The 15,645-nt window shown below is 30.7% G+C and overlaps 1 protein-coding gene across 3 annotated transcripts in view; it reads left to right on the plus strand.

Annotated features, from left to right (window-relative positions):
- Positions 1-259: 259 nt before the first annotated feature.
- LOC143232307 (sodium/hydrogen exchanger 6-like) overlaps positions 260-15,645 on the plus strand; it is a 35,680-nt gene continuing 20,294 nt past the window's right edge. For 2 of the 3 annotated variants that reach the window (XM_076467551.1, XM_076467553.1), the window contains exons 1-7: positions 260-562; positions 2,183-2,421; positions 10,011-10,088; positions 10,598-10,674; positions 13,326-13,423; positions 14,195-14,300; positions 14,749-14,890. In XM_076467551.1, coding sequence (XP_076323666.1) covers positions 316-562; positions 2,183-2,421; positions 10,011-10,088; positions 10,598-10,674; positions 13,326-13,423; positions 14,195-14,300; positions 14,749-14,890 — 987 coding nt within the window. In that variant the 5' untranslated portion in view covers positions 260-315. The remainder of the gene's footprint in view (positions 563-2,182; positions 2,422-10,010; positions 10,089-10,597; positions 10,675-13,325; positions 13,424-14,194; positions 14,301-14,748; positions 14,891-15,645) is intronic. The other variant, XM_076467552.1, reaches the window with a different exon arrangement.

The raw sequence follows: 15,645 nt of genomic DNA on the forward strand, positions 1-15,645 counted from the left end.
ATCTAATCTTGCGTGTTTACCTTGTTTAAATCTCTTCTTAAGCCCGCAGTGGCTCAACAGTAGGTCTCTGGGCTTAAACGCTAAAAATCGGATTTCGATACCCGTTGTGTAGCTCTGCGCTTAACTACAAAAAGCATCTTTTCTTAAATTTACAAGAAAATTCTAGATTCTGGACTATGAGCTACGCATTCATATCACGACATCAAAACACCCTCTAGCCGACAGCAATTCAAACGTTTAAATTACGCAATATCATAGGTTATCTTAAAGCAGTGAACAATAGGGATATTGAACGGTTGTACCCGGTGCTTAAAAATGGCGTCAACGTATGAAAGTGTGTTGTGTGTTCTCTACGTGTTGTTAGTTTATTTTTACGATAAAGCTAACGCAAATGCACCAACAGATATTAGATTAGATGAAAAGGCAAGAGGCATTCATCGCATTGATTCTCAGAACATTCTTGCTTATGTTTGTTTGCTAATTTTAACAGTTTGTACGATATGGTTGTTCAAGCGAAGACGTGCTCGCTTTCTTCATGAAACTGGGCTTGCCATAATATATGGTGAGACACAAGCTCATTCTACTTGTATGATTATGAATAATAGCATTTGAAATACAGTAGTTTCGCTTCACACTGAGTATCTCCATAATGAAGTTATTCACTTGTATTTTGTTTTGTAATGGCTTGCCAGTTGAATTACAGAAAACTTAGTGTTTTTTCACACCCACCCCTAGTATTTTTGTTACACATGCACTGTTATTAGCAATAATGGTTAACAGAAAAATATTACTGTTACTGTTAATATTAGTAGTAGTAATATTTTTAATAACACTAATAGGTTATATTGAAAGGTTAAGCCGTAATGAAGTGATTATAGATAATCTGTCTGGCTGATGAATTGCCAAAATACTTAACAAATCACTCTAAGTATAGATAATGGGTTAATGGTGAAAGATAACTAGGCAATTGCGGCCGTTAATACTTATCTTTGGATAATGAAAGGGGGGATAATAGATAACTACATGTTAGTGAACTTCACACTGGTTTTTTGTGAATGTAGAGTCGTTTGATGTGATTGCATGCCCACTCTTGTAAAAAACATTTTTTTTTAAACCAACCCTTTATTTATAAGGATTTTTTTTCATAAGCTCATGTAAAGTACTACTGCTGATAGCAACTGATTTCATGGGAAAAACTTAAAAAATGTAGTACTCCCGTGATACCTTGCTTTTAGCAGAACACAATTGTTTATAACATTTAAAATCACAACATACAAGTATGGATAATCATCCTCATTAATTTATTCAATCTATATATACAATCAGACAGACTGAGTTTTGGTCAATACTTTTTTTTTAACTCACCAAAATGTTTATGGATAAGCAACTTTCCTAATGTCAAGTTTATTTTTAGAATATGCAGTAAGAAGAAAATATTTAATGTAGCATTATTCTCCTAAAACTTGAAATTGGTAAACTGTGAATTTGGAAGGGGGAATGAATACCTTTTCTTTGTAGTGATACAAAATACCACACTCCCAAGGCAGTGTTCTATGTATCCTTGGCAGTGAGAAAGATAAATGGTACCTGGAATTAGGTGACTCATATCAGCACTAAAGATAGTTTGATATCTATAAATTGCATTTCTGTTTTATTTTTGTATATAACTAAGTAAATTTATCTCTGTTTGTATAACTATATTTTTATGCAATATGGTGTGCTGTTTAGTCACACCTAATAAACTGCTTACAAAATGTGCCTAAATCTGATGTATAACACATATTTAACACTTCATGATATCATAATTCTGCATGAGTGAGCACAGTGTTGGAATTTATAATGACACTTTTGTGGTTTAAAAGTACTTTGAGAAAAGCATGTTTGTAAAGTTACACTTAAAGATATTATAAATTTGCTAACTATGAGTAACATTACCAATAATTGTGCAAATATAGTTAAGTGATTTGTATCACTTACAATCTTCAATTATTAATAAGTTTTCAGTTTACACTTAATTTTTGTATATATCAGTAGTACTACTATAAATATATCGTGGAGCTATAATTAAATGAATTTTAAAATAATAAGAGTCTAATATATGCATTATTTAACTCCTGTTACAAGAGTTATGACTTGTGACATCAACCAGACTAGTAACTAATGTGTCTTTTTTTTTTTACAGGATTAGTAATTGGAGCAATCATTAGATATGGAGCTGAAGATACTGAAGTTTCATTTGTTAATGTTAAGACAGCATCTGATAATGTCACTATCCATGATATGCCTCCTGACAGTCTCTTCTTTGCAATGCAAGTCAAAACTGGTGAAGGGAGAGTCAAGACAAAATATGAGAACAAGACGTATGCTTATGTGTTTCGTGGGGAAGTAACTGATGTAGAGAGCCAAAAGCTTGACCAAAAGGTAAGTTTATAGCAAGTACAGCATGTTAGCTAAATAGTTTTATTTATATCTGAATATATATGTATTTCTTACAATTTCACACAAAAATACCAATTTTTATTTGGTTTTCTTGTGGTTTGTTATCTGGATACGTATACTTGTATATACATCAAACATGAACCATGGGATTATGTACATAGATATTGTTTGTCATACAAAGCAGTATCTCTGACTAGAACCACAGCTTTTATGCTTTGTGTGTCATTACGGCAGACAGACATGACTGTTTCATGACTAATATGGCATCCGTACTTTTTTTTCCCATTCATTCTTTCTGGAAGGAAGCTTTAACATGTAAAGGACAATATAAATTGTAAGTTCATGAGAGATTTCTGGGAATTTTTTGTTGTGGGATAGTGGATGAGACCTTAAAGGGTCTCTTATTTGAAAGTTTGGGAAAACATTGAGAGAATAAAACCTGTTAATGAGCTTTTCTTTAAGGGTGTGAAGCAGAAGAATATTGAAGTTTAAAGTGTAATATTCTTAATTTTCTGTTTACAAGGAAATTATCATTTATTATTTAATGGTTGATAACTTTGCTATTGCTTTTAAAGAAATAAGATTAACAAGATGCTGAAAATTACACTAATATTTGATTACTGTGTATAATATTTTATGGAATCTATTGTCAGAAACTATTTGTAAGTTTTAAAAATTTAAAGTTTTTTTCAGGTAATTATCTTACCAAAATTTTAACATAAAGTTGCTTTGTCAGGTTTTTACATATGTATAGGACAAGATTCCTTACATTAGGTATTTGTGACTTTGTCAGGTTTTTACATATGTATAGGACAAGATTCCTTACATTAGGTATTTGTGACTTTGTCAGGTTTTTACATATGTATAGGACAAGATTCCTTACATTAGGTATTTGTGACTTTGTCAGGTTTTACATATGTATAGGACAAGATTCCTTACATTAGGTATTTGTGACTTTGTCAGGTTTTTACATATGTATAGGACAAGATTCCTTACATTAGGTATTTGTGACTTTGTCAGGTTTTACATATGTATAGGACAAGATTCCTTACATTAGGTATTTGTGACTTTGTCAGGTTTTTACATATGTATAGGACAAGATTCCTTACATTAGGTATTTGTGACTTTGTCAGGTTTTTACATATGTATAGGACAAGATTCCTTACATTAGGTATTTGTGACTTTGTCAGGTTTTTACATATGTATAGGACAAGATTCCTTACATTAGGTATGTGACTTTGTCAGGTTTTTACATATGTATAGGACAAGATTCCTTACATTAGGTATTTGTGACTTTGTCAGGTTTTACATATGTATAGGACAAGATTCCTTACATTAGGTATTTGTGACTTTGTCAGGTTTTACATCATATAGGACAAGATTCCTTACATTAGGTATTTGTGACTTTGTCAGGTTTTACATATGTATAGGACAAGATTCCTTACATTAGGTATTTGTGACTTTGTCAGGTTTTTACATATGTATAGGACAAGATTCCTTACATTAGGTATTTGTGACTTTGTCAGGTTTTTACATATGTATAGGACAAGATTCCTTACATTAGGTATTTGTGACTTTGTCAGGTTTTACATATGTATAGGACAAGATTCCTTACATTAGGTATTTGTGACTTTGTCAGGTTTTACATATGTATAGGACAAGATTCCTTACATTAGGTATTTGTGACTTTGTCAGGTTTTTACATATGTATAGGACAAGATTCCTTACATTAGGTATTTGTGACTTGTTGGCAAAACATTTCAACAATAAACAAACTGCATATAGTATGCTTGTTTTAAATTAATATATATTATGACAAGTCAGGTGTGCTTACTAATATTCATTATACAGTTAATTTTAACAGTTGTATCCTGAGCTCTAAACAATTGTTGCTTATTATCCATGTTCTCACAGGTTCATTTACTTTAGAATGCAATTGGCATGATGAATTGTTCTTCTCTGCTTTGTTGTTAGGATACAGTCGGTAATATGATTACACTGTTGGTTATCACAGTTGTATCCAGAGCTTTAACTAGTTTTCTCTTTTCACAAAAATTACTTACAGGTTTGTACAATTATTTTAGAATATGGTATGATAGATTATTCTTTTCTACTCTGCTCTTACATTACAGTCTGTGATAATTCACTTTATAATTGTTGATATACCCCAGTTATGGCTAAAATCACAAATATGCAGTTTACATCTATTTATCTATATTTTTCGCAAACCTAACTATATCTAACTAATTCTTATAACTACCTTTTGGATACATATGCATATCCTGACTATGGCTTATAACTTTTTCTCATTGTTTCAGTACAGTTTTATTGCATCATGTTATCTCGTAATATGTAAAAAGTTCTAAGCATTGATCAGGCTATGAATACATTTACAAAGTGTAATTCTGTTATGTTGTCCAGAAATAAATGTTGGAATTCTCATGATCACATTTAGAAACTGAATTTTGAGTCACTTATCGTTGGTTGGTTTAATCCAACATTTGTCGCCTACAAGGTGTCTTAATTGTCTACTGTTTCAACTCTACTCGGAATAAGTTTTGCAACACCCAGAGCAGCAAATTATTTTATTTACTTTCATCTGATTTTTCCTCTATGACTTCAAACTTGGACGAAAAGCTACCAAAACTACTCGGAACATCAACCACGAATTTGATCATGGATCTGTTACTGAATGTAGAGTTTAGTGTTGGTTTCAATGTGGAAATGAAAGTCTTGAAGACCATGAAGGTAGTGGAAGGAAATCATCCTTAGATAAAAGCACATTAAGGGGAAGCAGTTGAGACAGACCCTCATGCAAATGTGCATGAGCTTGCAGAAAAGCTAGACACAAAAAATCTAGCATTGCCAACCACCTGAGTGTGATTGGAAAGACAAAAAAATTGGATAAGAGGGTTCCCCCGAGCTGACTGAAGATCAACAAAATCAGCGTTATGAGACCTGTCAAGGATGATGCTCCAAAAATTGAAGGAATTGGGAACTAAGGTTCTGCCTCATCCACCTTATTCCCCAGACCTTTCTCCTACAGATTTTCAATTTTTCAAGCACTTTGACAACTTTTTGAACAATAAACACTTTCAAAACCAGACAGCTGTAAAAGAAGCTTTCATGGAGTTCATTGACTATAGAAACACTGATTTCTACAGCAGGGGCATAAACAGCATTGTTACACGTTGACAGAAGTGTGTTAGAGCAAATTGTGCCTACTTCGATTAAATCATGTTTTACAACACTGATTTATACTTTTCCAAACTTCACAGTTCAAAAATGACATTTATTTCTGGACTGTTTCATAGTTAGGTAGAATAAGTTAATAGATATATCTATGCATGATTGAGAGTTTAATTACAAAGAGCATAAAGTGATGCATTTTAAAGTGAAATTGTCACTAATTATATTGTAATAACAGAGAAGAGAAAACTAATTGTTCTTTTAAAATTGTTTCCTAAGGTAACTGAACCAGCCTGTATGGTCTTTGATAAAAAAAAAGACAATTATTTGAAGCTCTGGATACAACTGTTATAACCAACAGTTTAACAAAAATGTGTATGTTCATTTGACTTGTTTTAATATATTATTTTGAAACAGCTGGATTGTGTGCTGTTTGTGTATCAATGAAATTCATTGCCAACAAGGCAGACTTCTAATGTAAAGAATCTGGCACATGTATGCATGACTTTCATTGGTTATTCAAGATTATAAAAACAATATAAAAATATATTATTTGTTATATAGATGATCAATGTATTAGTAGTATTCTTCCTTAAATATATATACACTGCTAGCCAAAATCTTAAGGTCAATGAACATAAAGAAAAATATGCATTCTGCGTTGTTAGACTCCACCACTTATTTGAGTAGAGCTTAGAAAGATGAAAATAAGAAAAGAGAGAATAAAAATAAACAACTTTTTTAACATTTAATAGGGAAAATGTGAACACTGAAATTAGCCTAAATACTAGGCGGTCAATAGTTTAAGACCATACTAAAACGAAGCGTTAATCAGTAAATGCATAATGAAATTAAGTCATTTGTGTTCAAGCATTAGCATTGTCAACATCTCCCACTGACATCTCCTGTGTTACATTTGGTAAAAACATGGCAAAGGCTTAAAAGTTGACAGAGTTTGAACGTGGCAGAATTGTCGAGCTGCAAAAGCAAGGTCTCTTTCAACGTACCATCGCTGGTGAGATTGAGCGTAGTAAAACTGCTGTTGCAAATTTTCTTAAAAGACCCTGAATGATATGGAACAAGAATTTCAAGTGGTTGGCCCAAGAAAATTTCGCCGGCATTAAGCAGGAGAATTCAACGAATTGTCCGGCAAGACACCAGCCGATCATCAAACCATATTAAGGCCCTTATAGATGTAGAATGCAGCTCAAGAACAATAAGACGGTATCTACGAGAGAAAGGCTTTAAAAACCGTAAACTTATTCAAAGGCCATGCCTCCTTCCACACCACGAAACAGCTTGGTTAAACTTTGCTGAGAAGCACCAAACATGAGATGTAGAAAAGTGGATGAATGTTTTGTTCTCTAATGAGAAGAAATTTACCTGGATGGTCCAGATGTCTTCTAACGTTACTGACATAATAAGGATATTTCACCAGAGACATTTTCTACACGATACAGTGGAGGAGGTTCCATCATGATTTGGGGTGCTTTCTCCTTCCATAGAAAAATGGAGCTTCAGGTTATATAGGGGCGTCAAACAGCAGCTGGCTACATTGGCATGTTGGAGAGAGCATCCTTATTGACTGAAGGCCCTCGCTTATGTGGAAATGACTGGATCTTTTAGCAGGACAACGCTGCAATCCACAATGCCCACAGGACAAAGGACTTTTTCATGACGAATAACGTGATTCTTTTGGACCATCCAGCGTGTTTGCCCAAACTGAACCCCATTGAAGATGTTTCGGGGTGGATGGAAAGGGAAATCTATAGAAATAGACGTCAATTCCAAACAGTGCATGATCTTCATGAAGCTATCTTTACCACTTGGAATAACATTCCAGTCAGTCTTCTGCAAACGCTTATATCAACCATTCCAAAGAAAATGTTTGAAGTTATTCAGAATGACGGCCATGCAACTCACTACTGAGACCTCTTGTTGGGCATTTCCTACCCTGTTTAGGACTTGTTTTTGGTATGGTTTTAAACCTTTGACCAGCTAGTATTTAGGCTAATTTCATAGTGTTCATATTTTCCTTATTAAATGCTAAAAGAGTTTTTTATTTTTATTTTCCATTTTCTTATTTTCATCTTTCAAAGCTCTACTCAAATAAGTGGTCGAGTCTAACAATGCAAAATACATATTTTTCTTTATGTTCGTTGGCTACATGCAATCAATTTAAAAGTCAATGTAATTAATCTAATTAAACTTAACTTAGACTTTTTGTGATAAAGTGGTGGTGATCTTGATGAAATGTGAAATGTGTTTGAAATGAAAAACCTAAAAAGAAAGGAATACATGTATAAATGTATGCAAGAACTTATGGCTCATATGGTAAAGCTGTTCAAACTGATGAGAGTGGAGTCCTAAGTATGATATTTCAAGGTACAAGATTGCTCAATCATATAATTATCTGTAACAGTGAGTGGATCTAGTATTTGGAAGATAAATCTAATGATTTTTGTAGATGGAATGAAAGAGACAAGATATGTTGTTAAGATAGACAACAATTTTTTTATACTAATAATCCAGTATAAATAATGGATGTTTCAGATAATTTTAGTTCTGAGAAGGATATTATTAATGCTACAGTGCAAGATTGCACACAAATAGAGGATACTGAGATGTATCATTAACTCAAAACTTGAACCTTTTTTTTATTCTGATGTTATCAAGAAAAAATGAGTAATTTTAGTAAAAGCATTAGAGCTATATGGGATTCCTCTGCTGTTTTAAAGATGGTTATATCCACATCATTTAGAATAGTGTTCTTAACACTTCTCATTTGTGAGAATTACATTACTGTCAGACCTTTTAAAATACTCCAAAACATAAATGAATTTTGATGGATTATAAGGGTTGAAGCAACAATGTATATATTTTTGTAAATTTATTATACATTTACATTAATATCTGTCTGTTTCAGTTTAATGAATGTAACATGTATTGTTTAAATGTGTATTGTGCAAGTCTCACCTGTTCTCTAAATTTGTAGAGATTCTTAAGAATAAGAATAAAAAAAATGTTTTACAAAAACACTAGTCATCGCAACATGCAGAAAGACAAAAATAGAATATTGTTGGTCAGCTACAGTCAGTATGCTAGAAGTCTTGGCAGTTACACTTATGATAAAAGTTTATTAATCAGAAAACTACAGAATTTTACCAGGAACATGTATATTTCCCAAACTTTATATACCATTTAACTTCAGTGAATTAACTTTGAGCATTGGTATTTGTACGAGGATATCAAATATCTCTGTTGATAAAAAGTCAGCTCATAAGCAGCATGAAGCCAGCCAAGAATAGATAGCTAGCTAGCATAAGCAAAGTGTAACAATATCAACTCAAAATTAATTTGCTTGTCATGGGCCTAGACTATTGGTAAAATGTTCAGTTCTAGACCAAATAGAAGACTTAGTATTATTTGTAAGTTTGTAAAACTCTTGTATATAAACCATTGTTTGTAATATCCCTTATCAATTGTATTATTATTTTTATATTAAAATATATTTGTGTTGAGAAAGAAGATTGTGTATCAATCTTGTTGGCAAATATAATAAATTTAATACATACTGACATTCATTAACTTCTAAATTAAAACTAAAATTTCTAGTCATTTAAAATAGTAATACTTATGTTATAAAATAAATCAGAGACTCAACTGAGATAAGTTATAATATGTAACTCAGTAATTTTCCATACCTACTTGCTCATAAAACTATTGTAACACAAGCTACCTCACAAGCTGAAGGAACAGGTTTGACATCTTTCCCTCTTGTCCACCAAACATACTAGATTAACTAGTGATTCTAGATACTCATAGTGGGTATGCAATGATGTTTTAAAATGGTCACTTGTAGAGAATACATTGTACATAAACATTCTGAAAACTTTTATGCCCATAATCCTTAGTGTTACTTAACTGTAGACAGGTGTATGAGGTGTAATATGTTGAGGAGCTAATAAATATTTTTATGATCACAGCTTCAGGTGTTATGAATTTGTCTTACAAAAACTGTAAATTTCATTTTTGTGAATATTTTGTAAAACATAATTTAGACACTAATGATCTAGGTGGAATGTTGCCTTTTAGGGGCTGAAGTTCTGATAGATCTATCATTAAATTTGTTATTCTGACAATACTAAACTATGTTGGAGATTCTAGACTTCAGCCCTTGTCAGAAAAGGTAAATTTTCACCTATTCTGAATAATTACTTCTAAGCTACACAGTAAAAACTGTAACAGATTTAATTGTATCTATCTTCTCAAATTAAGAATGGCATATTGAACTAATGGAAGTACAACTTATCATGAAGGTATTATTTTATAGTTTGTTAGTTTTCCCAATAATAAATTCCTGTTTTGTGTGTTTTTTTCAGGCAACTTTTGATCCAGAAATTTTTTTCAACATAATACTTCCTCCTATTATATTTAATGCTGGCTACAGTTTGAAAAGGGTAAATATTTTTTATTTTTTTTCAGCATGACTGAATTTATTTTATGTTTATACAAACTTGTATGACCTACCTTACATATCTTTAATTTTTTATAAATCTCTCATTCTTTATTATCTTCTCTTAACATGTAAGAGAAGGATATTAATAAATATGATTATTGTTCCATTAACCAATCATTTTGTATTCCCAGATACCCAGGAAAAATTTGGAAATTTACCAAATCATCAGAAATGTCATATTTGATTGATTAATTCCATATTTTGTCTTGAAAAAGGTCTACAAATAATATAATATTAAATTCTGTTTTAAAAGCTCCTATCAAAATATGCCATATGGTTCCTGGAAATAGAAACAGCAGGCATACTTAGTTATGCCCCTATGGAAAGCAGAGGTAATAGCTAAATATTTTAAGTATTTGTGCATTAAAATATTTTTTGTGAAAATATAAAGACTGATGTACAACATTTACGGATATTATACATTTTTAAAAAATCTTTTATTTTTTCTAGCGATTCTTTTTTCATAACTTGGGAGCTATTATGGCATTTGCATTTATTGGAACAACAATATCATGTTTTGTTGTTGGGTAAGTAGATAAAGGTTCAGAATTGCCAGTATTGTTGCTTTTTGTGTGTGTGTTAAAAGCATGTATAGTATTTTGTTTAAAATGTTTTACATTTGTGCAAAAGCACCTTCTTATTTTGTATTATAAACAATTAAATTATAAGTTAGGCCATAAGAATACTAAAAGGAAAAAAAAATTAAAAGATTAAAACTTGAACTTTTCTGGAAATAAAATGACTAACCAATGCCAAGTCTTCTTTAATAAGATGTACCACTTAAACATTTAAGCAGAGTAATTAAATTTATGTCCTCTTAATGGTAAGTCTGAGGGCTCACATTGCTAAAGCTTGGGTTTTGTTACTCTTGGTGGCCATACCATGAATAGCCCATTGTGAAGCTTTATGCTTAAAAGAAACCAAAATAATTAGACTTATGAGTATTGAAAATAAAATTAGGTATTAAATAGGCTTATCCAGAGTTTAGTACGTTTTTAACTTCCAACAATATAAGTGTTTACCATAATTTCTCCATTTTAGAATAATTAGTAATGCTCCAAGAATTAATTCAGACCCTTATAACTAGGTTCAAAATGATTCTATTATGAATATTTGATTATTTTTGCAAATTTATTGATTACTTTATTAAATTTTAAAAAATTCAGTTTTGTTGCAAGAACCATATTGATACAGATATGGAATAGCCATTTTTTATATGAAGTTAGCTGCTCTTACACGAAACATATCAAGTATGTTTGAGTTAAAACTTATAATTTGTAGCACACAATACACACCATAGGATAACAAAACTTCCTGATATATTGCTGATTTCTGTGAAACATTAACTGTGGAATTTGAACACTGAAATAGAGCATTTAGTACTAAATGAGAATGTCAAAAAATATTTTCAAGGTGTTTTTATGTTTTAGGCATAAATCCTTGAAATTTTATGATTGTTTGAAAAATTGCAATTTTTGGCTACATGTTCTGGAAAAATGCACCATTTTCCAGGCCATTTTTCTTTTTATTTTATTCGTTTGGTTTTTCCTTTTTTTCTTTGAAAATAAATGACAATATATAGAAATGCAGTTCTTGTATGATTTCATTGTTCTTTGGGATGAATACATAAGTTGCACTTCAAACAAGTATGCAATTCTTAATGTGCAAATCCTTAGACTACTACTTCAGCCACTTGCCTTTCCTTCTCCTTTTTTCTGTTTGATTTAGCTGACCTTGCTTTTTATTTTCTTCTCATCAGGGAACACTTCTGTGGGGTTTGCTGCCTTTCTTATACTATGGAAGTATGCATTTACATGTTAAAACTAACTTCAGTTAAACTTTTAGATGGGGATTTAATTATCAACTTGTTACCAATAACTAATGTGTTTTAATGCAAATTTGATTGTGCAAAATTAATTGAATGCAAGTTAAATGATCTAACTGAACATGTTAACTTCTTTAGAATTTTAGTTTCCAAATCAATTTTAGACAGATGTTTATAACATGTAACATGATGTTGGCTAACCAAGATACTGATTATTATCCCTAACCAAGGAAAGATTCCAAGTAAAAATATAATTAAGCAACTGTACCTACTTATAATAAAACATATTGCATGAAAAACAAAAACTAATGTTTTGATATTGTAAATCAATAAATAACACTATGATAAAGCCTTATTATAATACAGTCATCTTATTTAAGAATTGACAATCTAAACTAGGCTAAAGTTACAGGTAAAGTTGTTTAGCATTTTTATAAATAATAGCATAATAAATATTTGTAAATATCTGATGGAAACAAATAGAACTGCTGCACATATGCTAGTTTTATCAAAGATGTTTGAAACTCAAGAATAATTAATTCATTTAAGTTGAATTCTAAAACAGAAGTAGTTATGTAAAGTGTTTCTCAGTCTAAAACTAATAACTGAAATGTTTATTAGTTATATTAATACACGTGTGAAATGAATGTGGGAAAATACCATAGGAATGTTAAACCTTTCTCAGGTCTTCAGACCCCAACTAGTTGCAACTCTTATAAAATTGCTCTGTAATCTCTCTACTTCTGTTGAATGAGATGTGAGTGCTGTCTTAAATACAACTTTTGAGGAGAGTTACATTGTAGCTCCAAGTACAACAGTAACACTTATCTTTGTTTCCCAACCCTTAAACTTCCTTATCTATCAGAATGTTCATGACATTCAGTTTGAATCACTTCTGAAAATTTATACACCATTTTTAAATTAATCTCTGGTGGCTAAACCCAGTACCCTCTTTTGTTCATAATATTTAGTTTGAATCACTTCTGAAGGATTCATATGACATTATTAAATAACCTGTGATGGCTAAATCCAATACTCTTTTTATATTTCCTGTTTCTATCTATCTTTTTTTTTTCCCCCAATTTTTATGTGTGCATGCATGTTTATCATATTATCTATTTCTTCTTACAAAAAAAATACTATATATTTGATAAGTAAATTTCTTTATTTAAAGAAGCTAAAACAGTCTTAGAAACATGAAACTAAAGATGAGTATATAATAATTACTTGACTGGAACATAATTCAAATATAGTTAAATGTGAGTGTGGAAAATTGTGATAACAAACTAAGAGCTATGGAGAAAAACATACATCGTAATCTAAAAGAAAAAAAATATTTTTATTCTTTTATAGGGCTGTTGTGTATGGGTTTGTTCAACTCATGCCTCATTTAGAATTTACTTTTAACGATTCATTATACTTTGGTGCAATCATATCAGCCACAGATCCAGGTAATTACTTTTATAAAATTTAAAATAAATCTACAGGAGTATATTAGAGAAATTCAGAAACTTTTTCCTCTTGGTTTTGTCAGATAAAAATAAATCTAGAATATTTTATAATTTTATTTCATATAATTTTTTCTGAACTTGGATATTCCTGTAAAGAAATATTTGTGAATAAATGTATTTGATACATATACTAATTCTTCCCACAGTTAGTTACAATTAATAATTTTATGATGAATCTCCATAAAATATTAGTTTACATGCCCACAAATTCATTATTTTAACTTTTCAGTAATTTCCGTACTAGTTAAATGTTGTTGATATAGTTATGTGTTGCTAACTCTTTGGTTGATAATTAACAAATTTAGTGTTGGAATATTTTAAATACTATGTATGTGAGATTATGTATCTCTTTCATGGAAAAATGTTTTTAAAAAGTGGTAATGTATGAAAATATATATAACTAGTCAATTCTTTCAATATTAAGTAAACTTAAACATTTTTCTTGCAAGTGGTTGTCTTAAATTTGCACATAAATGTATCCTTAACATACAAGTCTGTTTGACAGATAACTTTTATATATGGACACTTTGCTGTTGTAACAGGGAACAATGTTTTGACAGAAATTGCCTTCATGTAAATGTTCCAACAATTAGCTATACATATACAAAAATTATTTATCAACAAATTACTACCTGCTTATCATGTATGTTAAACACAAGTCTTTTTATTATTCAAGAGTACTATGTTTATGTATAAATTTTTCTTTCATAGTAACTATTTTGGCCATATTTCATGATCTCAATGTCGACGTTAACCTGTATGCTCTAGTATTTGGAGAGAGCATTTTGAATGATGCAGTAGCAATCGTTCTATCAGGGTAAGTAGCAAATTAAATTATGAACCAGAATTTTTAATTTGTAAACTTCAGACAAGTTAGTGGTTTTGTAAATATTATATGGATTATTACAATACAACAGTGAATTTGCTTCCAGTAAATAGGAAAATACCAGACTGAATTATCACATTTAGGGCATTTAGGTAATAGAATTTTTTTTTCTGTTCAGTAAATAAATGTGAAATATTTGGTAAAGACTCTTTCTGTGGTTTGAATTTGATTTGCAGAAATGTACATTTTTTTTAAGGTTTGCATAAAAGTATAAGAAATGCTTGTTGTTAAACTCACCAGGATCTGACCGGTTTTTATATGCTATACATTGTCATCATTTGCCATTAAAACGCTGAATTATCTATCTTCATCATTAATTTTAACTTTTTGTTTATTTCAACTATTAAGGAATGTGCATTTTCTATTTGTTTATTTACAGGGCTATTAACAACTATGAAGAACACTACCACACTGAATCAGGTTTTGAAATTGGTGCTGCATTTAAATCACTTGGAAATTTTGTCTACATCTTCTTGTGCTCCTTTTTAATTGGATCTGTAACAGGATGCTGTACAGCATTGGTATCCTTTCTTGAAGTTGTTTAGGGAGAGAACATAACACATAACAACTATGTATGAGAATAGTATATTTTTATTCAACAACAAATATATTACAGTTTAAGCTCTTTGCAACTGCTGATTGTTCAACCATTTGAAAATTTATGTTTGTGAATCACAGAAAAGTTCTGATGATTGCTTTGGTAGCACTTGAGATATTTAACTATCACCAAAACAATTAAAACAGTAAATGTTTTGAATAGAGGTATCACACCTTGAAGCTTTAGACTTTTCTCAAAAATAACTAATGCTATTGGTGGGATAGAACAAGTAACTTGGCCTAATGGTTTTTGTGCCAAAGTGTAAATCCAAGAATTTATAGCTTGGGTTCCAATACTGCAAGATTGTTCTCTGCACTTTGAAATCATGGATGCATTGAAAAAGTTATCATTAGATCTCATTATTTGATTAGAGTAGCTCAAGAGTTTGAAATGGGTTTTAATAATTAGTTGCCTTCCCTCTTCTCTATCAGTTCAGAATTAGTGATGGTTAACACGGGTTGCCTTTGTGTAAATTTGCATGGATATCCGAGATGAATTGAAATGTACCATTTTACTGAAATATTCAGTTTTGGTTGTTGATACTGAAAGTAGAGATAGCATGTTCTAAATTGTTCTAGAATACACAAAATTAAGAAGTTTCATTTTTATAGCTGAAGAAAGATAATTTCTAATTTGAAATGCTCAAAACTTCTATTTTACCATATACTTTTTCATTAT

This window comes from Tachypleus tridentatus, chromosome 11 (assembly GCF_004210375.1).
Source record: "Tachypleus tridentatus isolate NWPU-2018 chromosome 11, ASM421037v1, whole genome shotgun sequence".
Classification (NCBI taxonomy): domain Eukaryota; kingdom Metazoa; phylum Arthropoda; class Merostomata; order Xiphosura; family Limulidae; genus Tachypleus; species Tachypleus tridentatus.